Here is a 26,263-nt window from a genome sequence, read left to right on the forward strand (position 1 = left end):
TTTGTGCTTTATTTTGTTTTCTTCTTATATTAAATAATATTTTTTATAATGCAAATTCTGAAACATAAAATTATATAGATGATTATAAATTTGTGCAAAAAAAAAAAAAACAAAAAACATTCAATCTTATTTTTCACCGTAATCATCGTAAGATCCGGATTGCACATGCTTCGGGATTTCGAGTTTAGAAGTTTTTGTGACGATGAGAGATCACAGGAAGAAGACGTATTGAGAATTACAAAATTACATTAGCGTATTATTGTTTTGGAAAATAACATGATAGACAAATGATTTCTCGTAATTGAAAATGTTAAAGTGAATATACACGTGTTTCAGAAAAAAAAAACAAAAAAACAAAAAATAACCGTTCAGATAATAGAACTGAATTTAGAAATTATAATGAATGTATAAGTGTTATTACACGAAATTTTCATGAGTTTTTATAATTGTAGAAACATTGAAAGAGTATTGGTCGAATTTAAAAGTAGTAATCGAGGAAAACGATAATTCTATAGATAGATCTAATAAACGACATAATTAATATGCGCAACGCATGAAAGCATAAATAAACTATAAATAATATATATATATATATATATATATATATATATATATATATATTTATATATCATATATAACAATTTATGTAAATACTTTTATCTGTGACGTGTTATATTTCTCATGCATATCCAATGATTATGGTAAGTGATTTGATATATATACGTGTGCACACACACGCGTGTAATACTTTTGACTATGTTGAGAAGATTTTGTTGTTGTTCTTAGGATCTATTAATGATTAGAATAAAAGGGTTCGTTCATGTATCTATTTTAAATATCACGGATAGATACTAATGATAATAATTATTAGTTGAACGTCTGTATATATATATATATATATATATATATATATATATTCTCAAAGTATCCACCCACGGTCGACGGTGAAAGTAGGAATGACTACCGCATACGTATCTACATACTTATGTGCTTACGTTTCTTTATGTTCGTTCGTAGGTTGTATGATTGCATTACAAGAACTCTCACATTACGTTCTAACGTTACGCGTCTTTTAATTGATTAAATTCTTCTATATACCAGAAGTGATGTAGTTTAAATACTACTTCGTTTTATTTCATCCGAAGAGATACACGCTCTAATACACATACATTATTTTCTATAATAATTGTTATCGAATATAATATCATTTTGTTATTTTTGATTAAAAAAAGAAAAATACTGGTTAATCGATTACAAAATTCTATTCGAGTTTATAAAATTTTATCAATGAGTTTGATTGTAAGTAATTATATATATATATATATACGTTTGAGAGTATATGTACAAAATTGTGTTTAAGAGTTTTAAATATAAAAAGAGAGAGAGAGAGAGAGTCAGTGGTTTTTCGGCACGTTGTTTCGCTCGTGCAGCAGACATGCGATCCGTCATCGGCTCTCCCACCGTTCGTCGACTATCGTCCAATGCCGAGGAGAAAACCCGAAGCCTCCTCCACGTTCTTTCAAGCCTCTCGCTGTGCGAGTGGTGACGCCCCATGTCGGGTCAGCCTCGCGGATACGTGCGAATACTTAAATAGTTATGTTTACGCGTTCTTAGCGATCGTACCGTTTTATTAACATGAATATATATATATATATATATATATATATATACATGTATGCAAGACAATTTTTCTTTTTTATAAAGTTTAATAATTATAAGTGAAATCGACGATTAACACACCCTCATCCTTTTTGTATAATTCTATTGGAAAGTGAGAGAAATAGAATGAGAAAATAATAAAGTGATAAAAATTAAAAGTGCGTGCAAAATAATGGAAGAAAATCTACAGAGAAAAATAATAACATACTACGATACTTCGAAGAATCATTTTGATATTAATTCTCCTACGGTATCATCTTGCTATGTGTGATGTGTGTGTGTGTGTGTGTTTTTGTTCTTTTTATTATTTCTGTGTAGTTCTGACTCCCCTTATCTGTCATCATTGTAACTCTGTCGTTTAGTCGGAATCGTCGTCAGTTGTGTGTTGGTAGTGATGTAAAGGCGTGTTTCTTGCAATCGTATCTTATGGATGATGACTTTAAGAAGAAACAATTTTGAGGATTTCAAGATTTAAATTGCAATACTAAAAACTTTTGTATAATAATTCTGATCGATCCTATTGTGTAGATTGATTATTAGAAAATTATAAAAGTATTACATCAACACAACGTGTAACACGTCTTCTTTTTTTTTTTTTTTTATACGTATTCAATATTGAAAAGAAACAAATCGATGAATGGTTCGATTGATTGATCGTTTGTTCGTTCGTTCGTTCGTTCGTTCGTTTGTTCGTTCGATTAAATTCAAACGTATTGTGGTGTGTCTAGTGTCTGTCGTCTATAATAAGCCTAAGAAGGTTATTGTGAAACAGAGAAAGGAACATTTAACCGAGCGAAGGTGTTAAACGTGAGATCGGTGATCTAGAAGGAAAGAAGAGATATTTCGAACGTGCGTTATTTATACGTTCATTCGTTTGTTCATTTATATGCCTCGAATATGCATCATCTCTATATGCATTACAGTATTCATTATTATACTGTCAAAATTGTAAACATTTAGTTAAGAAGATTTAACTGTTTGATATAAAGACAATACAAAAAAAAAAGAAATTGGATAATTGTATCGATCGTATCGATCAATTGAACAGAAGAAATAAAGAAATCTTCGGAAGAAGAGTGGGCTTGAATGGCGACCATGGGAGTTATTATGTACATACCAAGTAGGTAATTTCAAATTGATCAAACAAACACAAAAACTATACTTATCGTGTTATTTATTTTATTTAATATATACAGACGACCTTTGACTTTCGCATCATTCGCTATTTCGCACATTTTTAAAGATTCAACTGTTTAATCCTTTGCGATGGGATGTCCCCTCTCAGGGGACATCAGACTAGCCATCAGATGACATTAAGAACTTACATAAAGGGAACAACGTGTTGTGTGTTTTGCTAATTTTAACAATTACGTGCGAAAGTCGAGGATCTACTTTATATATATATTATATTTATTTATTTCCTCGTTTCATTTTTTCTCCTTAAAGTCTCTCTCTCTCTTTCTCTCTCTCGAGACATATTTTTGATCAAATTTCTAATCTTTATCATTGATCACGCGAGTAACGATCTAGCCAATAAAATTTCTCGTTTTGTTTTTACGTTATTAATTTTTTTTTTTTTTTCCTTTTATGCTCGAGATGACACATTCGAGTGTTCGATCGGCCTCTCATTTGATTAGGAAATTTTGAAAAAGAAAAATAAAGAAAAATCATAGTATAAACATTTATTCTTCATTTTCATATTTCAATCGCGTGCATATATTTAAATTAAAATATATTAATAATATAATAATTATATATATATATATACGCGTGAATGTATGCATATATATGCATACATATAATCACCTATCGACCCTGACATACGATCAAAAGCCAAGAAAAAATATGAATGGCGTCCAATGATCGTCTGGTACGAAGCGGAAAACACATGTGTGTACTATTCACTTGATTACTTACTTACTTACTAACTTTACACTTTTTTACTTATGTTAGAATATCTATAAGTGTATGTGAGCAAACGAGAGAGAGAGAGAGAGAGAGAGAGAGAGAGAGACTCATTTAATCGCGTTATACGTATACGAAGTCACATCACGTGTCCGATATGCCATCGACCCACATGTAACTCAATTTGTCCGACCGATTGATAGCGAACTCACCACACACATACACACACACAAACACACACAGGTTCTTCTTTATCGTCGTCAAATCTGTAACACAGTGTTATACAAATATATATACGTACAAACACATATAAATACGTTTTAAAATGCTTCTTCACAAACATGATCTTAATCTTTTGATCACATAATTGAATCTTCATTTTAATCGATTTTAAATAGTTTTCCTCGATCATTTCTCTTCCCTCTCCCTTTCGATTGTACAATGTAATATATCCAAAAGCGATAATTAATTACAAATCTAATAAAAATATATGATTAGAAGAATGAATATTTCTTGAACGCGATCAAAATCATTGAACATATTATTACGATATATAATAGACATCGAGACAACACGATGATAACATTGTTTTTATTATCGTTAGCTTTGAAAGCTTCTTTTTTTTTTGTTTTGTTTAAATGCATATCGATTGTGTAACATGTACTTATGTAAATAAAAAAAAAAAAAGAACTTATATAATGTTATTATATCAGATTAACCGTATTTCATATATGACCCGTACATGTGATATTTATTAAATTCGGCTTGTTTTAAATGATCAATTGATAAAATGAATTATCGTGGGTTTTTATCGTTCAGAGATATCAGCAGCAACAGCAGCCAGAACCATGCCAAGTCATCATAAATTTAGACAAATCAATTTGCATATTGTCACGAGCTTAGATCGAAATTTTCTCGAAGAAGAAGCCGCCTTTGAAAGATCTTATAAATAACGATGTTTAATGGTTAATTATAATCCACGTTGAAGCGGAACGTATAATCGATTCTTATCGATCGCGCCTACGAATTTGCATTTCTAACGGACTATTTATCCTTAAGTCAAGTCATGCGTTCGTGTTAGTATACTGCGATCGTATCCCGTTTACTTGTTTTTAAAACACTACTTGGTATCCAAGGTGAGAGTTAATTTATTAATACAGTCGTTTATTTTAGTTTTCTTTTTCTTTTCTTTTCTACCTATCTCTTCGTGTTCAATGAAAAAGGTTAATGAACGTAAACGCTTTTGTTATTTTCTTTTGTCTTTTCTTTTCTTTACTTTATTTTTTTTTTCATTTTACCAACAACGTCAACTTTAATTAAAGAAGACGTCAATTTTTTTTTTCTTTTTACGATTAATGTTTGATGAGATTTATTTCAAAGTAGAAATATATATATATGATGATCGTTTGACGGACGTTGATTAAATTGATTGAGATTTTATCCTTTAAATGACGATTTGAAATGAAAAAACACAATTATCGCGTTTCTTTCTTTCTTTCTTTCTTTCTTTCTTTCTTTCTCCACTTAGGGAAATGTAATATATTTTATCTTATTAAGTTATGTAATTTAATTGGTATTTAGCGATGATTATGAAACAGTCATTAATAAAATAAGATTAGTATGGGAAGTTTGTAAAATTGAATAATCCATATTATTACATGTGTTGAAATCTTATAATAATTACACTATTCATTATAATTTTAGCTAAGTTATTTAATTTATAGAAAACGGTGGAAAATAACGAATTTTAAAACTCCGATAATCGATTATTGAAACTCAAAATGATTTTATATATATACATATATATATAATGATGATAGTGATTTGATCATGATACGTTCACAATATGTACGTGCTTCTTAAAAATTCGTATCAGCATGCGTTCGTTGTTTATTGACGATTATCATCAAAGATTCTCAATCGCATTATGTGGAATTAACGCTTAAAGTCCGAATAGAACTATTATTATCCGAAAGAGATCAATTTGACTGTTATTAAAAATGAAAGAAATAAATGAATCGGGGGTAGGGGGAGGGATGATAGGTCTTGAAGCGTAAATACAAGTAAAAAAAAACGTTTACTTCGTCGTACATAGTTTGTCAATAATTTCTTGCACAATACCAAATGACCGACATTAAGAAATATATTTTTTAATACGATTGATATGATATGATATATATATATATATATATTAATCTGTATTGGCAGACTTTGAGTCTTTCCAGTTATTTATCTCTTTGTATAATCTATTGATAAGGCTAATATATTCCTGCACGAGAATAAATATACCATTGACAATACGCAGAATAATCTCGTTTTCTAATATTATAAAGACGTTGTTTCTAATATCAGTATCGAATTTGATAAGCGTATTTCGCAAAGCATGTTATTCCTAGTGTGTCATTGCTGATCATGTAACATGAATTTACTAGTAGAAGGATTCTCTCTTTCTCGACATCGTACGGAAGAACCGGTTGTAGGAAATGTCACGATTGCAAAAAAGTCATTCTAGTTGATGTCAGTACCTATACTTATATATATATATATATTCTCAGATGGTTCATTTTAGCTGCATTTGAAAAAGAAATTTAAATGATTGCTTCCTGCAACGAATGGAAAATCTAATTTCTCGATCATAATTTAAGATATGATATTTAACGAGACTTTGTAAGAGTTCTTACGAGTTTCATAATCCTTTCTCAATTCGTTGCGTTATGATAACGAAAGTTTTGAACGTTTTGTTGTTGTTGTTGTTGTAATGTTTGATATTTAATAATACGAGAAAGAGACAAATAAGACAATTTGTAAGAAATTTGGTATTTGTCTTTATTTCAGGCATGTACACCATGCGTATGCTGGACAATGGTAGCAACAATGCATCCGGGCCAACCGGAGCAGCTGCTTTACCGGGAGTCCAAACAGCTGGTGGTACCACGTCAACAACGACGGCCCTGACAAGTGTAACGAGTTTACCTGCTGTCACAGATGAGAGAATGGATGCTTCTAGTGATAGTGCCGTCAGTAGCATGGGCAGTGAACGCGTGCCATCCCTCTCAGATGGGGAGTGGATGGAAACTGGCTCGAATTCCAGTCACACGCAAGCTGACTCACATTACACCATGGATTATGCTAGGTACATTGACAAATTTCATTCAGGTTGATCTTCCTTTTTCAGAAGAACAAGTTTTTATATAGGATGTTGTTTATACGTAATATACATCCACTAATGAGCAAATTATTTCTATGATTCCTGTATAATATATATATGAGTTTTGATATTTTTCTTATTCGTTTTTTTTTTTGTAATTTTTTTTTTAGTAAGTACCGAATGCCTTACGACTGCAGTTACTCCGTTTCTGGAAGAAACGCAGGTTCTCCAAGATGTCAACCGGAAAGGACTGTACCACCGGTTGCACAGAAAAAACATCAAATGTTCGCCAAACGATATTTCCAAGAGCAAGGCACCGGTTCGTAAAAAATATTGTCATATTTAGCTAAACATAATAATTCGAATGTATAATAAGTCTTGGAAATTATCTTCCAATGAAATGATTTAACAAAATAACATTTTTTTTTTCCTATTATCTTATCGCGTTGCATAAAATCTTTGACGTCTCTACTTGATCAGTATCTTGTTTTCTTTTTTTTTCCCCCCCCGCGTAAATCGCTGATACATTCAAGACATAATATTTAAATGAAAATGATCTTAAATCTGTTTATTTGTATGTTTTTTTATTAAAATTAAAATATTTTTTCTAGGATCACCTTTAGGAGGAACGGCACATCCTACCACTCCTATGAAATATGAATACGATTCGCATACGGTCGGTGCTGGGGCACCGGGTAATGCTTATTCCGGACCAATAGAAGGTGCAGCCGGGCCACAATCTGAAATTAAATATAGTTGCAGTGTTGACTTCACTCGCCATCAATCTGGTAATAATTTTTACTGTTTTTTATTTTTTATTTTTTTTTTAACTAATGAGATCTAACAAGTAGATTATGAAAATGTTGTTAATGATATCACTGATTAACAATATTAATATTATTTTAGGGCGATCAGCAATTGAGCACGTTCATCATAATCATACTTATCACCTACCCGCTGAAAGTTCAGGATCTCTTCAACGTCCCCTTTCTCGTGATAAGAAAGGTACTACTACAATATTTCAAAGTCTCGTAATGATTATTTAACGTATGTGATTAAATTTCATTATTATAATTAATTTTTATCCGATGACTTTTTTGTTGGGAAAAATTTAGTACGGAAAAACGAGAGCGACGAACATTTGACGCGAGACGAGAAACGTGCAAGAGCGTTAAACGTACCAATTCCAGTGAACGACATTATTAATTTACCTATGGACGAATTTAATGAACGCCTTAGCAAATACGACTTAAGTGAAGCACAGTTATCTTTGATACGTGATATCAGAAGGCGAGGCAAAAATAAGGTGGCAGCGCAGAATTGTCGAAAACGAAAACTCGATCAAATTATCAGTCTTGCCGACGAAGTTAAAGAGATGCGCGATCGCAAGTTGAGACTCATTCGGGAACATGATTTTATGCTTCTCGAAAGACAACGCGTTAAAGACAAGTTCAGTCAACTTTATCGCCACGTATTCCAGGTCAGCTGAGAGAATTATTAATATGCGATAATGTCTACTTATTTTTCCTATCTTATTTTATCTTAATATTATCTTTTTGTTAAAATATTATTTATATTATATTATATTTAACGTATATATTTTTATTAATATCCAATAATATAGAAATAATCAGAGAAATGAATTTCATTGTGATAAGATCATTTGTAATTATCAATAAGTACAATATTAAATAGATAATTATAATGTTTCAGTCTCTTCGAGATCCCGATGGTAATCAATACCATCCATACGAATATAGTCTTCAGCAATCCGCTGATGGGAATGTTTTGTTGGTACCAAGAAATCAAACAAATCCTCATCATCCGTGCCCTTCATCCATGGAACCGAAGACGAAGCCAGATCCTGAACACAAGGAATGAAACTGTCAAAGGATCATATTAAAAACTATTGGTTAATTAGCGCTGTTTAATATAGCGAAACGTCAATAAGGGCGTAAATTCAAATGTTAACGATGATGTTAACTAAAAGCTTCGTGTTAAAACCAGAGAAACATATTTGCAATACAATCCTTTTGTCGAATGGACGACTTCATAACTTCGCATTTGACATACTTTGCATGCTATTCGATTGAACAACGAATTTGCTAAAAAATCGCGTATTAAACTTATCGCTATTTATCATATTACACAATATAACTATATATATATATATATATATATATATTTATATAATATATATATAAATAAATGTGTACGTTTATCGTGTACATATTTATTAAAAATGTCGAGGATTTTAATTAAAAAGAAACAAGCAAGAAAAAAGATTTATAATTTAGGTCATATAATGACCAAAACAGATGCTACAATTTCAAACGTAACATATACGTATATGTTATTTACATTGAATATATCTTATCGATAAAACTTACATCAAATGTTATATATATTATTATATTATAAATCTAAATAATAATAATATATATATACGTATTATATATGTTTCTTTTCTCAACCAGCAGTTTCGAGTGTAACAAAACAATATTCTATAAACCTGAAGGCCGATGTTTCTCATGTGCACCAGTCTTCTTCATATAGATTTGGAGAATTTATATATATATAAATTTGTATGAAATAAGATTATTTGTGTACCTTCTTTTGTTCCAGCGATTATTATGATTTTGTTTATTTTTTTTTTTTTTATCGTCATCAGTACGATCGTTTACGAAAGAGGTGTTTACGTGTTCACTTCTCAACTACCTCCATAACTTTGTATGCTAAATTATCACCCTGAAAATTTGCATATTGTTAAAAACGAATAAAACAAGCACGATGGTAAAGTGTCCTAAGAACAGAAAAAGTAAAAGTTAAATGAACTTGCACAACGGACGACAGACTTAATAACGATGATTACTTTTTGACTTGATTTTATTATTACTGATGTGAGTTTAAAAATGCTCAACTTTTTCGTGTAAATTATATAGAAATTATATAGAATCACCACGATCTAATTGATGCGCAATTGATCTCTTATTCCAGTACTCTTCTTCCTGCTTTATACTTAGGATACATATAATAAGTAACTTTACCAAGTGCAAGTACGCACTGTTGTACTTCTTTCACAATAAGTGATTACATTATTGTCTTTTTATTCCTTTGCCCTAAAAAAGCAAAAGGTTTATTATAACATTTCGATGCAATTGTATTATTATCAAGAAATATTAAATGTAACAATTTCATCGAAATGTGTGATTAGTTAATGCAAGCCATCGATTTTATGACTGCAATTTAAAATGCATTAAAAGGCCAAAATCCTATGCGTTATTCGCACGATTTATCAATATAATATGCGTAAATTGTTAATAAAAAGAAGTAATTTTTTTTTTTAACAAAAGATATATAATAAATAATTATGCGAATAATACATGGACTATAGATTAAAGATTTTTTTAAGTCACAATTATGCTCCATTCGAGGATTATTCAACAGACAGACAGATATCACTGTTCAAAGATTATGCTTTGGAGAATAATTCTAATGCAAAGTAATATCTGCATTTAAATGAGAATAAAGTAAACAAAATATTGGGTGATAAAAGGCAAATGATTAAGAGACATTGCTTCTTAAGTATTGCAAAGTTATTTAAAATTTGGTCTGTAAAATGCATTGATTTTTCACACATAACAGTAATGTCGCTTTGAAAAAATGTTTTTAAACTGTTCAGATAATATGCGTAATATATAAGAAGCTATATATACGATTTAAGAAATAATACAATCTTGTGAGTATATCAAAGACGATATATAAAGCTGTACTGCTACAATATTGAGTATTCATTAACAAAAAAAAAAAAATAAAAATAAATAAATACGAACAAACAATAAATACAGATATTTTTATAAAATAAGGGGTAAAAAATGTTCGAGTATTTCACATTTGCCTTTTTATGTATATATCGATGTAGTTAGTATAATTTTCTATAAATATTATAAATATTAAATAAGACATATATATATATATATATACATATATATGTATTTATGTATATGCTTACTTGTATATATAAATACATATATACAAGAAAAGTAATAATTGAATATATATTGTAACATTAAACAACAAACGAAAACAAAAAGTTTATGTCGATAATTAATAATAATTATATTATTAATAATAATAATAATAATAATAATAATAGTAATAATTATAATATAATAATAATATAATAATTATAATGATAATAATGATAACGATAATGATAATAAGAATAATAATAGTAATTATAATAATCAGTCCTTTATTAACATTTACATGCACGATTATATTCATACTACTGGGTGTAGGATGCCTTTTGCTGTACCGTACTTTGCAAGCAGAGAATTTTACCATTGAAATTCTTATGATAACTATATACACAACAAAAACTCTGCTTTGCCATTGTATAAATAAAAAACCAGATTTGTACGGAATCGCATAAATACATTCAAGATCTCCATCTGTCATTAAATTTCTATATTGTATAAATAAATTGAATAAATCACTGGGGAAAGTACCACAATAGTTTGTATGCTTACATCTAAAAGAAGAGACCTTTTTCAAATATATATATATATATATTATATATATATATATATATATATAAAATAATATATTTTTATGACAAATTTGAATATATAAATAGTCTTACAATTAATTAAATATATAGAATAATGTATATATGTTACTGTAAAATTTTTAAATTTCAGCCTTTCACGGTATATATAAACAAAACAAATGAATAAGAGAATCGCTTGATTTAATTATTTTAATATGTTTGAAATTTCATCATTTACGCGGTTAAATCAACATCCAATAAGATTACACCTGCCATAATATTTGATTGTTACGTGACATCAAAGATTCAATCTTATTCTGACCTTTAAAGATGCAATATGTATTTTACTTATAGAAATACACACATAAAGCAGGCAAGCCAGCATAAAACCTGTTGGCGAAATAAAAAGAGATAGAACATGGGAGGTTGATGTGTTCTCTCTCTAACTTACGCTGAGCGGCGCATGCGCATTAGTCTGCTAGTAGAGGTTAATGCGCATGCGCCGGTACCGCATGAGTTAGAGAGAGACAACATCAACCTTTCGTTTTTTGTTATATTCATGCAGAGACATCATGTAATATCTCTATGATTTTACTTTGATGTTTTTTTTGTAAGGAAACCGTGTTATAGGATGCCATGTGTAGGAGGGCTACTTGTACTTATTTTTGCCACTAGGGCGGCGTGGTGATCACCTCAATCATAGTAACGTCACAATAAACCATTGAGCATTGCATACATGTGATGTACTAAGCAACTACAGCGCACTCTAGAATAAAACTTTATTTGTTCCATATTTTGGGGATACATTATACACAGTACATCGTTCTCCTTTGTATCTAACTTCTTGTTATAAATTATTATAAACGTAAATAATATACCGAGCTAATTGGCTGCGTCTAATGTGTTTTGTTTCATTTTTTAGTTAATAATTGTAACACGAGATTGATGATTCTAAATATTATTTATTTAATATTTAACGAATTATTGAACAAATTATTAATCTGTGAATTATATATAAATTGTGGATTTTTATTGAAGAACTGTCGGTAAGGACGAACCATATAACTGGAAGTGGAGAAAAATCTCCATTCCAAATCTATCTTCCATATTGTACGTTCGTGATATTTAGCTTATTTACTAATGGCGACTAACTCATGGTTAAAACGTATTCAAAATGCAAAAAAAACTGCAATCATACAAAATGGTAAGATGACTTTTGTGTGTATTAATGTTTTATCATTATCCTTATTGAAAATCTTAACTTTTATTTTAATGATTTACCTTCGACATTGATTTGTATTTTCACGTGTTAGAGAGAGTAATAGTGTAACCTGAAAAATGTTTGATCAATAGTCAACTATTACATAGTCATAAGCTATTTAAATATAATTTATAATATTAATATTAATTTTGTATTAAAGTATGATAATCATGAGTAGAAATCTTAATTGCAAGTAATAATCATTGATATATTAAACATTAATCATTCCTATGTGTTTTATATTACATAATTTATCTTCAAAAAAAAAAAAGCATGTGGTTGCGAAAGAGTATTCTTATAAGATTATACACAGTTTTTATTCAATTTATATTTATATTTTATATAATTAAACAGGAAATAGGAAAGTTCATTTCCTAATGGAAGATGGCAAGGAAATGGTAGAAGAATATAATATGAATACAAATGTATTAGTACGCAGGGCGTGGAAAGAAAAAAAGATTTTACTGAGAACAACGCTGGTTGGATTGTGGAAGTAGGCGATCCAGAACCTAAATTAAATAATATAGAAACTTTTGGGATACAGGAAAGTTCCAACACTGTATGTACATTTTATTATTCGTTTTAAGAATCATATTTATAGAATTATATATTGTATGTAGGTACAATTAAATGTTATATTACACAAAATGTTTATATTCATATGATCAGACATCGATTAATCTGTACATTTTTATGCAATATTATTTAATTAATCTCTGGTACTATGATTTAAAGCATGTAGTTGTTGCATGTTGTATTCTTTAATACAATGATTGCTTCTTTGGCTTCTAAGATTCACCATGAGTAGTAGGACTCGTGTTCTCATGTTTGGTTTTGTAAAACATATCATGAGTTCCATGTATTGTTATAGTACTAAGGTTTATTTGATTTTATTATTTAGGAATCTAATATGTTGTATCAAAAAACATTTTAATAACGAATAGAAATATATTTTCAGCCATTTATTACTAGAAGAAATACGAGAACTGCTTTGGAATGGAGAATAAGGAATTTACCTTATCCGATATCTGTGTATTCAGTAACAGTGGAAAATGATGCTACTATTACTATACGTACAAGCAACAAAAAATATTTTAAGAAAATCAAAGTTCCAGATTTAGAACGTATTCATTTGAAGCCTGAACAAGATAGAATTACGTATACTCATCAATACAATACTCTTATTATCACGGTATGATATTATATCTTAGCTAATCATTGAAAATTTTGTTTAATTACAAAATAAGATTGAATATTTTTAGTATAAGAAACCACTCGAATTGTTGGACTTGGAGAAACAAGTATTAAAAGAAATTTTATCGTTGAAAGCAGCAAACGATGGAGAAGTACAGTGTCCGACTAGTTAATAAAAATGATTATTTTAATTATCCTTGACCCTGATCTTGTTTAAAAGTTAACAGAGTATTTCTAGCTTCTTCAAATATTTATTGTGAAGATTCAATATTTACTTTTGTGACAATTTTATTGTCTTTATATGTATATGTATATATATATATATATATATATATATATCTATTACGTAAGAAGTTTTCGGTGAGTATGCAAGATTACACGAATGAAAATTTTGCATTTTAAATTAAAGAATGTTAGGTATACTAGTCACTAACAAAATCTCAAAAATTCATAATATTATTTAAACAAATGATATACTTTATTAATGATAAGATAAAATAGATAATGAAACATATTTTTATATTATTTTTAAGAAGCGCTGTTAATATATATAAAAAAATTTATAGAAATTATTATTTATCAGAGATGAAAAAAAAAAAGAAACAGAGAAAAATTTGATTTATTATGTAATATATTTATAAATGTATGTATAGGTTAATTTTGAACATCAGCGATAGAGTAGATGTATTATATTTAAATAGTTAAATTCGTTCATTAATTTTTGTTTTGTTTTCGGAATAATTAGTACGTAAGAATATGTGTAAATATTACATTTTTGCGTATCGTTCGATAATAGTTTACTTTAAAGAATTGACCAATAATGCTTTAGCGAGTGAAGCTGTTGCGCGCGAAAATCGAGAGATCGATCGATCGTTCTGCGTCGCGGCGACCGTCTATCAGTGCGTTTGTCTGCTGCGTGCATGTGCTGTAGTTTTGTGATATTACGTTTCGGTATAGTGCTTTTGTAATTAAAGTGAAGATATATTTAATATAATTGCAATTATGGGAAAAACTGTGCCCGAGGGGTGAGTCTTAAATTACTTTTCTTTATCGAATTGGTGTTAAATAACGTCGAGGTAGCTACAAGTGCTTGTTTACGACAACGAAATGGAGGTCACATTGTTTTTGAGGTTAAGTCGTGATTCAACGTTCTGCGACACACGGCGCATACGATGCTCGTTAACATAATCTAGCTATCAACATTCTTGAACGGATAATTTGAAATATTTCATTATTTTCGTGTAATCATTAAAATATATTTTTGTGTGTGGATGTATTATCGAAAGGGGGAAGTGTGTGTTGCTTGACGCGACACATATACATGATAATTAACTGTATTATCGACCGATAAAAGTGTACGAATGTATTTTTTTCATATTTTCATTATAATTCGATTCTTTTGATCATTTTACCTGCAAGCATAAGAAATTATTTAACATTTGACAACATTTTGATTAGGTTTTATGTTCACAAATATTAAAATCTTTTTTTTCAATTTAATATAAGTAAGTAGTTTGAGAATTTTACGTTGAGAGGCGCTTAGATCGTTGAAAAAGAAAAGAAACCAAAATAAAAAAGAAAAAAAAAAGGAAAAGAAACATTGTTTACTTTAAATCGAATGATATTTTATCGATATTAGAAATAAAATATATCTTCTTTTTACAAAACACAATTGTTGTTATCGTAATAATAGAAAGAATGTATCTATCATATTTAAAATTAAAAAAACAAATATTTAAAAAGTAATTGCGATTGTAGAAAAATTTTGTGGAATACAAATTTCGAAAATTCTATCTAAAAATTGTGAGATTTTTTGATGATGAATATTAATAATAATTTCACGAGAAAATAATTCGCTTAAAATATCACATTTTTAGGTATACATTTGGACGTATAAACAAATTTTAATTGATTATTACTTTAACGTTATGGCGCTAATAAAATTTAAATTTATATATATTTAAATGAATGAATTAAATAAATTTGTCTAATATTTGATTTCTATGGTATATTACAGATGGCTCGAGTACAAACCGTATGGAGACGTGGTAAAGGGTACGAAGATTTTGCCGTTTAAAGTACCACTGAAAGAGGTAAATATGGTTATAAATCAATAAACATGTCTGATAATCTAGCGAAAAGAATTATTTGTAAAAAAAAAGAAAAAAGGAAAAACTTTTACCAAGGAAGAGAACAACACTTAAGTGTATTGCCGTTAAAATTCGACCTTTATTTCATCGATGAATCGAGCTATCGTAAATTTGTAAAAGTACATTAATGTTATCGTGTTTGTCAGTCTATAGGAGATCATCCGTTTGAATATTTCGAATAAAAGTAAGAACGAGAGAGATAGAGAGAGAGAGAGAGATATATATTGAGAATGGCGATCTTTCATGAGGAATGATTTTTTGTTGGAAAAATATTTGCTTCGAAAGATGTATAGATCATTTATAATTTGTTCTTTTCTTTTCTTTTCTTTTCTTTTTGTCTCCGTGTCTTAAAGAAATCTTCGTAATTTTATGTCCTCGTTGAGAAAGAGAATGTTCCGTCTCCGAAATTGTCGGCGTATGAATTTATAGATATTTCGCGTGAGCAGGCACGCGTTTACTTGGTTATCCGAAGGTCGCTTATTAGCATAGAAGGTGTATCGAATTTACGAAAGAGTGACTAATTAATATAGGATTCATGAGAAAGATAAAAAAAAAAAACAACAAAATTGCTCGAACAAATTAGTTTATAAAGGGGGTCACATTCGTTATAGCTATTTGCGTCAAATTTCTTTTATTAATTAATTATAAAAGTTAGTTGGGGGAGAGATTAAGGGTTAAAGGATAGAAATTTGATAAATTTTCAAGGATCATCTGGTACTACAGTAAAACGTGAAAATGGTGGTGTCACCACCCCCCCCACCCCCAACACCCCACGTATGATATATTTATCCTACGGATCGATATACCCCAACGCCTTTAGCGATAAATTGTTATGCGCGTTTCTATACTATTTTTCGAAGAATAAACTTCGATACATTTTATCCGGAAACCTTTAAAACTAGAGAGAGAGAGAGAGAGAGGGAGAGAAAGAAAGAAAGAAAGGAAGAAAGAGTAACGTGCATTCTTGACAAATAGAAGTGTTATTTCGTTTTCCTTGTTTATACGTTTGTTTACGCACTTAAGGGTAACCAGAAATGTCGCGTGGGTGGAGTCAACTCATAACTACCGAATTTCGATGCATATCGCGTATTACGTTTTACAGTTGATTCGATCTACTCGCTTACGAGAAAAATTATTTCCATTTGATTTCAAACCCCCCACCCACCCCCGCCCCCGCCCCCGCCCCCGCCCCCGCCCCCTACCCCTTATCAATGTTCTTTATCAATTCTAAATATTAAAATAGTCGATGTGTATTTGACATTTAACGTGGTGAACTATCCGAGTATCGTTAGAAGAATGCACCATACGTTTCGTATTTTATTTTATTTTATTTTTTTTTTTTCAAAAAGGATAGTCAATGGCCAGGTCCCACCCTCTCCTTTTTTTTAAACGTCGTGTCGTCGTTCCACGTTCTCTTTTTATCCTTTATCCCTCGCACTAAATCAAAGATCCTCTTCGCGGGGGGGTCCTGGCGGTTCTCTACTACGAGAAAGATAAGATCAAGTCGAATTCCTGAAACGAAGGATGCCGCAGGTACAACTCCCCCCACCCCACTAAACGCCCCCCCTCACCCCTCACCCCTCCCCGTTCTTTTACTTTTCTTTATTTTCTTTCTCTTCTTATTTTTTTGTTTGTTCCATTCTACCACGTACATGTACATGTAAAACAAAACTATACATTTATATAGACACACGTATGTATATGTTTATGTATTAGGTATGTATACTTATATATGCGTATATGTGTATGTATTATTTGTATACTTATTCATATCACACAACATGGAGAAAAAAGTTAACTTATTAATGGGAATCAACGAGTTCGTATTAATTTATCTGGAAATTTTAATTTATTCCATTTATAAGAGATACCACACACACAAAATGGTAGAATATATTTCATTAATATCTTTTTGTTTTTGTTGTTGTTGTTGTTGTTTTCCTTATTGCTTTAATAAAAAAATATTCGTAATTAAATAAAATGTTCTTGGACGATTCTTCTTCGAGATAATAAAAACACAACAAGTAAAAATTCGGTTAGATTTATTTTTTTTTTTTTACAACATAGGCTTGTTCAAACACAAGTATGAACACACAAAGGGAAGCAACAAAAAAAAATCGACATTGTAGGAAGCCCAAAGGTGGAAGTGTGCGTTAGCGAACGAAAGCAACACCCTAAAGTGAGATCTCATATCGAAAGGAAGCAAATTGCTACATTGTTATGTACGTCGACCCCCCATCCGCGAACCCGATATAAAGAAGCTTGACGTATGTTTCTCTACTCTTTCACAGTCGATATGCGCGATACTACGTTGGATTCGTTGAATACAACACCACCACCACCAATAACCGATTCTTTTGATTTTCCCCTTTTCTCATTCCATTGAAAAAGAAAAGAGAAAAAAAGAAAGAAAGCAAAATATTTCCATGCCGTTTACATTTTCTTCTGTCTGATGTATGGGGGGTTCATGCTGAGCAACCCATGGTCCTGGTGAGAGATCTCTCGACGGTTTTCTTTCTACGAGAGGGAAAAGGGGGCAATTCCTCCCTCCCCCCCCTTGTATCTTACTTTCCCTCTCTCTCTCTCTCTCTCTCTCTCTCCTTATCCACCTTTCTTTCCGTTCTTCGCGAATCTATCTATCGACGAGTTGCCACAGAAGAAATTATCACCAATAACTTTTGTTCTTCTTCTCTTTTCTTCCTCCTCCTCCTCCTCCTCCTCCTCCTCCTCCTCCTCCTCCTCCTTCTCTTTCAATCTTTTCGTTTTCTTTCATCGAGGTCAGAAAGGGCTAATTGAAAATTGGCTATCCCGTCGTTATCGATTTAAGACTCGTCTCATTTGCCACGTTGAATATGTTGATTATACCCAGAACGTTCTTCTTCTACCTCTCGGTAAACTCCTAATTGATGGCATCGCGGTGTCGACTTTCGCGGGGCATAAACCATTTTTATATCTTCGGCTTTAGCTCATTAAAGTACCGAAGGATGATGCTCTCGCTAATTGAATACTCCGTGCTTTATTAAACAACGATCCTCTCCATACTACTCTAACTACTCTTCCAGTCGATAAGATTATCTTTCAATAATTTCAACCTGTTGCAGTTTATTCTTGTATATGTAATAAATATGTTCATCCTCGTGTCTTGTGTATGGGGATTGAAAGAATTAAAAGGATTAAAAAAATTGTGAGAAATGGATCTTACAAAAAAGAAAAAAGTAAAACAAAGAAAGAAAGAAAGAAAGAAAGAAAGAAAAAAGAATGAAATAAAAATTCGCGTTTGTCTCTCGAGTCATTTAATTTTCGCCTAACTCGGTGTACGAAAGAAAAAACCGGTTATACTCGGTCTACCGGTCCCCAACATCGGGAGATCGCGGCATCGGCAGCAAGTAGGTGGAAAGAGGAGGAGGAGGAGGAGGAGGAGGCATGAAAGAGTGAGGGAGGGAGGGAGGGAGGGAAGGAAGGAGGTTTCGCGATGGACTGAGCGCCAGGTTGCAAATAAGTTTTCGGCTTCGGAATCGGTCAGAGCCTATGCATATAGCAGAGGCTTGGTTGCGCATGCATACGCAAAATAGGAGGGTGCCTTGGCTAATTGATTCTGGCGTCGCGGGCATTACATAAAACAAGTTGGAGAGAGTCGACAGGGCCGACTCGGAATCGAGAGCTACGGTTCTGATTGGGCCCGCTGTGGTCGGCCGCGGGGGGTCACTCGTTAATAGGGCCTTCAAGAGGCCCATGCCAGTATCCATTCTCGCTCTACCTTCGAGCCTTTACGACGAATCCGCTTCTTCATTCTTCTCTTCTTTCCGTTCTCTCGTGTCTTGTAACAAACGTTGGCTCGCACGTAACGCGATACGCTCGTCGTTCTACTATGCCCTGATATACCTTCCAAATCTATTACATGTATGTAAATATGTGCGTGTATGCGTGTATATAAGTTGGTTCTTCTTTCTCCTCTTTCTCTTTTTCTTTCTCTGTGTGTGTGTGTGTCTCTCTCTCTCTTTCCATTTCTTTTCTTTTTTACTCTCGCCGAAAGATGAGAATCACACGCGTGCCCGTAAATATCTTTCTTCGTAATAACATACGCGTATTTGTTCAGCGAGAAAATTTAAACAGTTATCGGTAGAAGGATGTTCTTTAAATTTTTTTGTTCTTTTCTTTTCATCATAATTCATCTCCCGATATTTAACGTTTTTACAAATAAATAATAATATACGAGATGAAGATTCAAAATTGAAATTGATTTTGTTCGCGAGAGTAACGAAATATAGACTTCGTTTTATAGATGAATACACATGTATATAATTCGTGTGTAATAACTATTTTAATATAAATAGAGAGAAGTGCATTAGAGTATTAAAATAATTGTTTAATTAATCGAAAGAAAAGTCAGTTGTTGTTTAAAAGAACGGAATATAAGTTTGATGTATACCGTTCCCCTCGAAATTCACCTTCATACTGACACGTTGTTCTCTATCTCAAAATACTTTTATTAAATAGTTGTTTATATGATTATCCGAATGTTGCGTATGTGTGCAACGGTAAAAATATTCTTAATAAAGTAAATGTAAAATTATAACATTTTAATTTTAGCATTTTTTCCATTCCTGCAATGATTGCACTTTTAATTGTACGTCTAATATAATATTCAAATCACAATTATATATAATATTTAAAGTATATAACGTTTCAACAAATGTATGTACATTTAAACATAACAAATGTAAATAGAATGCATTAAAATATGACACATACCTGTGTTAGATGTAAATTTCATCTTAAAAACTCATCATTATGCAAGAGTGAAGATGACAAAGTAATTACATTAGAATATATAAAATGCTCAAATCCGAATGTTATTATCTTAAATTCTATTAATGAAGAATATTATTATTACCGTTGTACGCATGCGCAACATTCGGATAATCATATAAACAACATTGAATAAAAGTATTTTGATTAAGAATAACGTGCCAGTGTAAAGGTGAATTTCGAGGAGGACGGGTACGTCAAACTTATATTCTATATGTTATTAATTAACACTTACTTTAATATTCTAATACACTTTACTTATACTAGAATAGTTATTACACACGAGTTATATGCAGGGTGTTAAAAAAAAACCTATTCAATATTTATATGATATATAAGATACACTATACTGAGTAACAAAGTTTTATTTATATATATGTATTTGTGTGTATACTTAAGGGAATAAGAGTAAAAGAAAGGGAGATACATACATATATATAAGTATATTTTTACAGAACGGAATATCTGCTCGAAGGCAATATCCGATCGTTATAAATAGTCGTAAAAGGCAATGAGATGTACCCTGTATCGTCGTGTTTCGTTCGATCGTTTAAATCAGGCCACGTTTTGGATAAAAAGGGTAGATCCTTGTGTATAAACAAAACTAAATTGACGTGGATATTATCGGTACTAAACGTCGTGTAGTTTAATTATCTTTTTATTTTTATGTTTTTTTTTCTGTATTTTATTGAAAATTTCTATTTTGTAATTGGATAACGTTTCGGTAGTTGGGGCGGGGGGGGCGGGCGGGACTCCTACAAGCAGCTTTCAAGAGGTTCCCTGTTACCACCCACGCTCAGGCGTACGACTTTAGTCGTGCGTTCCGAATACCAGAAATTCTTTCTTTCGTTGAGACTATCGAGAACGCAGTGGGCGATTTCTGCACGACGGCTGAATATTAATTCCTGGGGGGGATGCAAGGAACGCAGTGGTTGTTGTCTTTTTTTCTTTTCTTTTTTCATTTTTTGTTTTGTTTTGAAAGGACCCAAAAATGAGAATAGATCTTTCCTCTAACGACGTGGGTGATATCTGTATTTCAACCCTCTATGAGAAAATCTTTAACATTTTAGATGATTATCGTGTTAACTTCTCAGTTACACTCGGTCTAAACCACCCTCGTTGTCATCCACGTGGATGAATATCTGCACCGATATTTCTTTTTTTCTTTTTTCTCTTTCTCTTTCTCTTTCTCTCGTTTTGTTCTCGTCGACATGACGAATGAAGGGACGAACTTACAACGTCGTTTTTAAATTTACATAGTTGCGTTAGACAATATAAACGTTGTAATTGCCATAATACTTTAATTTTGTATATAACGAGCGAGAGAAGAATTATCTTCTCTCTTCGTGTGCACGTTTATATGTTACTTTTTTTGTTTTTTTGTTTGTTTTTTTCTTTTTCCCTTTTTCGAAACTGAAAGATTCACGAGATACGATCTTTCTCTTTCTGGTATTTGTAATTACGAATATGATTTATAAACGTGTTCCTTCGCGATTATCCGACATATTCGTGTCACGGCTGTAAAATCTTACGTACGGTGGTCCATCTGACATTTTCGAAAGAGTTAAGCAATCGGCCCTTGACCACCGTGGTAATGGATTCGTACGACGTCGGAAATAATAAACGGCGTCATTCTGTCTCTTTCTATATGTTTATTTCTCTCTCTCTCTCTTTCTCTCTTACTGGGGACGCTAATCTCGTGGGTAAACAGCCGATTTCACGGTTGAAGTATCTTTTAGGAGTTACCGCGAGAGAGATAGTTTACAGCGATGAATCTTACGAAATCTCATGGAAAAGGAAAAATGCGTTACACTAGTGTAACCGAGTTCCGGTATAGTTCGTTCTTCTCTCGCTCGTTCGGATCTCAGTTACGGGATTCCTTCTTAGGTTTTTCGAGTAAACAAGAAGAATCTTTCAAGAGTTCGATTTTTCAACGGAAGTAACATCGAACGCATGAACGACCATTTTCTTCCGTTCATTTCTTTTTTTTTTTGAAGTGAAAACTTCTTTAGAATGGGGATGATTTGAAAAAATGAAACGTGGCGCGATTGTAACGCGACGATGAAACGGCCACGATACTAAGTAAGAAGAGAAAAAGAGGCAAACATATAAGATTAAGTCTGCGAGAGAATGAGATAGAATATATCTATAAAGTTTTTCCTATTCTATTCCTTTTATATCATTTATCTATTCCTTTGTTATATCTGGTAACAATATTATAATAAATAAACCCTAAATTTGTCTACTTTTGATACTGTGCATTCGTCTTATTCTCTCGAAACTTGGTTTTTTCAAGGTTTCACTTCTAACGTGTGTGATCTTTACACATGTTTTATTTTTTTTTCTTTTCTATTTTTAAAGACAAATACTTTTACTGAAGATATGTTTTTTAACAAAAAAAAAAAAAATAAATTAATGCAAAAAAAAAGAAAGACACAAAATAATATATGATAAAAATGATATTACAACAACAACAACAAAAGTTAAATAACAGAATACAAGAAAGAAACGATTAATTATTCGTGAAACGCATCGGATCACGATCACAGGGTTTCTAAGCCCTTTAACCGAGTAGGAAATAATTTATCGTTGTTTCGTGGCCGCTATAGCTCTGTTAGTGGCGTTCCGTGTTATTAGCAATGGTAAGTGTTTGTTTAACGCTCCCCGTAGCGAACAGGGTTCCTTGTGGATACTCCATCTTGCGTCTTTTCTACATCCCATGGTTCCAACCAACGAAAACGTACGAACGAACGAACATACGAACGAACGAACGTACGAACGAATGAACGAAGAAACGAATGAACGAGAGTTCGACCACGAAAGAGAAGAAATAATAGAGAGAAAGAAAGAGAAAGAAAGAGAGAGAGAGAGAGAGAGAGAGAGAGGAAGAAGGAAAGAGAGAGAAAAGACGGAGCCGGCAATAGTAATTTATGCCGAAGTTAGCGAGCAACTTCGATGACTTTGTAAAATATTACTGATCCCTGTTTCAGAGATCTTATCTGGCTCGTCGGAGAACGCCTTCTACTCTTTCTTCTTCTTCTTCTTTCATTTTCTCTTCTTCTCTTCTATATTTTCTTTTACTTCTTCTTCTTCTTCTTCTTCTTCTTCTTCCTTTCCCTTACGCTTCTTCTTCCTCTTCTTCTTCTTTATCTTCTTCTTCTTCATCATCTACTATTACTTGTTCCTCTTTTTAGCAGGCTGCTGGCGCCTCGAAAAGAGAAATTGTGCTTTACGTCGAAACACACTGTGCCAGAACGAGTTTGACTCTTCGAAGATAATTTTGCCATACAACGATCAACATCACAAACTAACATAATCGTATAAACATGTAATATGCCGTTTCTTTTGTCCGATGAATTTTTCTATTCATCGAGTAATGCGAGTTAAGATCTCACGAATTTGCGAACATTTGCAAAATTACACCCCTCCCCTCCCCTCTCCTCCCCTCCCATCCCCCTACTTTTTCCTCCTAACCCGTTGCCTCTTTCAACAGCCTTCTCTTCTCTCGCGCTCTTTCATCCATCCGTCCGACCCCCTCCCCTCCCCTCCCCCTCCGTCCTCCTATCGGATTGCTTCCCTCGTCGCGCTATTTATCGCTAGTTACGTCCCCCTTTTTTGATTTAACTTTCGACACACGATGGGGGTGCGTTTGGCAAAGAATCGACATCTTGCTGTGTCCCACTTTAAACTTCTTATATTCTTACTGTATTTCTTTTCTCTTTATCTCTTTCTCTCTCTCTGTCTCTCTCTTTCTCTTTCATTTTCTCTTTCTTTCTTTCACGTTTCTTTTCTGTTTTTTAACACACGCGAATTTCATGCTTCGTTAAACCAAATATTACGATAACGCGAGTTCATTTTGTCAAATAGATCGTCGAATAATCTCATCGGACAAATCTCTCGTTTTTCTTCAAGATCGTAGTCGAAAATCAGACTTTTCTTAGACTTTCAGGATTTATAATTTCGAGCTTTCCATGAACATATAAATCGAGGAGAATGGTGAAATCGTGAAATACAAGGGAAACACGTCTATGGGGTCGTCTCTTCTTCTTCTTCTTCTTAGTTCGCGAACGGATACATTACGTTGTAAGATAGAATAGGATAAGAATCTTGTTCTAGCTTTAGTACGGTGAAATACGGTAATATCTTATGAGTATAGTGCGTTTGTGGAAAAATGGATACTAGCATCGAGTCATGGGCGGCAGCGTGGGATGTCGTATAATCAAAAGAGGAAGCAATAAATATCGTAAAAAAGCTTTATTCTCTAAAAGCAACAACGATTGCTGTTATCCTTCTCGATGGGACGACTTAGCTTAGCTTCTGCATTTTCTCACGTATATGCTACACAATGACAATTGGGAAATAACTGAAAAAGTTCAACATTTTTCTTTGTTAATTTTAATTATTTTTTTTGAGTTTTTTTTCTTCTTTTTTTTTTCTCTTTCTTATTTTTCAAGAGAGAGAGAGAGAGAGAGAGAGAGAGAGAAATGAACGAAAATCTTTTCTTAGCGTCTCATTAACGTTTCGGATTCGTGCCAAAATCGGAGAGTCGTTTTTAATCGAGCATGGTTAACGCGTTATTTTCAATTTTTAACCAGAAAACACGACGAATTTTTGTCTTTCTTTCTTAGTTTTTATCAATTTTTCTATTTTCAAGATTTCTTTATAGGGAGGAAGGAAGGAAGGAAGGGGGTGTTCTTGTACGGGGGTTGACTTTCGAACGTATACGCAAAGTGGAGTTATTTTGTTTCTTTTTCTTCTTCTTCTTCTTCTTCTTCTTCTTCTCGAGAGGGGTTTACTAAGGACACTTTTGTCTTGTACTTTAGTGTTACACTGGCTCATCCATCCCGTTTCATCAGATATGTTAGCTGGGCCACGGCCTATCTCTGCTAGATGAGATGGCGAGTGTCCATTTCGAGTCGTTTTCTTTTTCCGGGAACCCAACGGCGCAAAAGAAGATCTCTCACTACAGTAGCCAAGATTATCTTTTAGTCCGATCGTGTGTTTCCTTCTCTCTTATTATCTATCTTTCTCTCTTCTTTCGTCTCATTTTGCGAAGCTTCGTTACGTGTTTAGGTACCAACACAACATACTTATCTGAGTTTATACGAATTGTATATTAGTGTGTGTGTATGTGTGTGCATTTATGAATGTATTGTAATTCGTGCGGTTGCGTATCGCGTAAAATACACCCGATGGGGCCCACGTACACTTGGCACCTTGTGCATGTTTTCCAAACTCACAGTTATCGTCTTTCCACATCGTTTTTCTTTCTACATACTACTACTATTCCTCCTCCTCCTCCTCCTCCTCCTCCTCCTCCTCCTCCTCCTCTCCTAGTCTTTGTCTTCGATCGAATCCTTTTTCTTGGATACGTCGATGACACTTTGCTGTTAACTCGGCACGACGACATGAATCAAAGAATAAAAGGGAAAACCGTTAGGAGAATCCTTCCAAGTTTCAAGCAACAATTCTGTTATATCTTGGACGAAGAATTCGATGTACCATATAAATGCTATAGAAGATAATACCACGCGGAAGTGTCTTCAGCAAACCCTTCGACAACGACAACTACAACGACCAACCAC

General features: G+C 32.3%; 3 protein-coding genes across 11 annotated transcripts in view; all 3 read left to right on the forward strand.

Annotated features, from left to right (window-relative positions):
• Positions 1-11,222, forward strand: part of cnc (NFE2 like bZIP transcription factor cap-n-collar) — a 108,363-nt gene extending 97,141 nt beyond the window's left edge. For all 9 annotated transcript variants that reach the window (XM_015334140.2, XM_089178287.1, XM_015333880.2 and 6 more), the window contains 6 exons: positions 6,400-6,697; positions 6,883-7,031; positions 7,324-7,500; positions 7,619-7,717; positions 7,828-8,192; positions 8,426-11,222. In XM_015334140.2, coding sequence (XP_015189626.2) covers positions 6,400-6,697; positions 6,883-7,031; positions 7,324-7,500; positions 7,619-7,717; positions 7,828-8,192; positions 8,426-8,593 — 1,256 coding nt within the window. In that variant the 3' untranslated portion in view covers positions 8,594-11,222. The remainder of the gene's footprint in view (positions 1-6,399; positions 6,698-6,882; positions 7,032-7,323; positions 7,501-7,618; positions 7,718-7,827; positions 8,193-8,425) is intronic.
• An 818-nt stretch (positions 11,223-12,040) lies between these two features.
• Positions 12,041-13,913, forward strand: LOC107064825 (protein DPCD). The gene is given in 5 exon segments (XM_015317907.2): positions 12,041-12,468; positions 12,880-12,989; positions 12,992-13,084; positions 13,484-13,717; positions 13,788-13,913. Coding segments are annotated over 5 exon segments (606 nt in total). The 5' UTR covers positions 12,041-12,404; the 3' UTR covers positions 13,893-13,913.
• Positions 13,914-14,381: 468 nt separating this feature from the next.
• The window catches only part of LOC107064841 (uncharacterized), a 54,577-nt gene continuing 42,695 nt past the window's right edge, over positions 14,382-26,263 (forward strand). The window contains 2 exon segments of the mRNA XM_015317925.2: positions 14,382-14,744; positions 15,737-15,812. Of these exon segments, the coding sequence (XP_015173411.2) occupies positions 14,722-14,744; positions 15,737-15,812 (99 nt within the window). The 5' untranslated portion in view covers positions 14,382-14,721.

This window comes from Polistes dominula, unplaced genomic scaffold, assembly GCF_049000335.1.
Source record: "Polistes dominula isolate Pdom_NZ unplaced genomic scaffold, Pdom_raw_medaka contig_373, whole genome shotgun sequence".
Taxonomy (NCBI): Eukaryota; Metazoa; Arthropoda; class Insecta; order Hymenoptera; family Vespidae; genus Polistes; species Polistes dominula.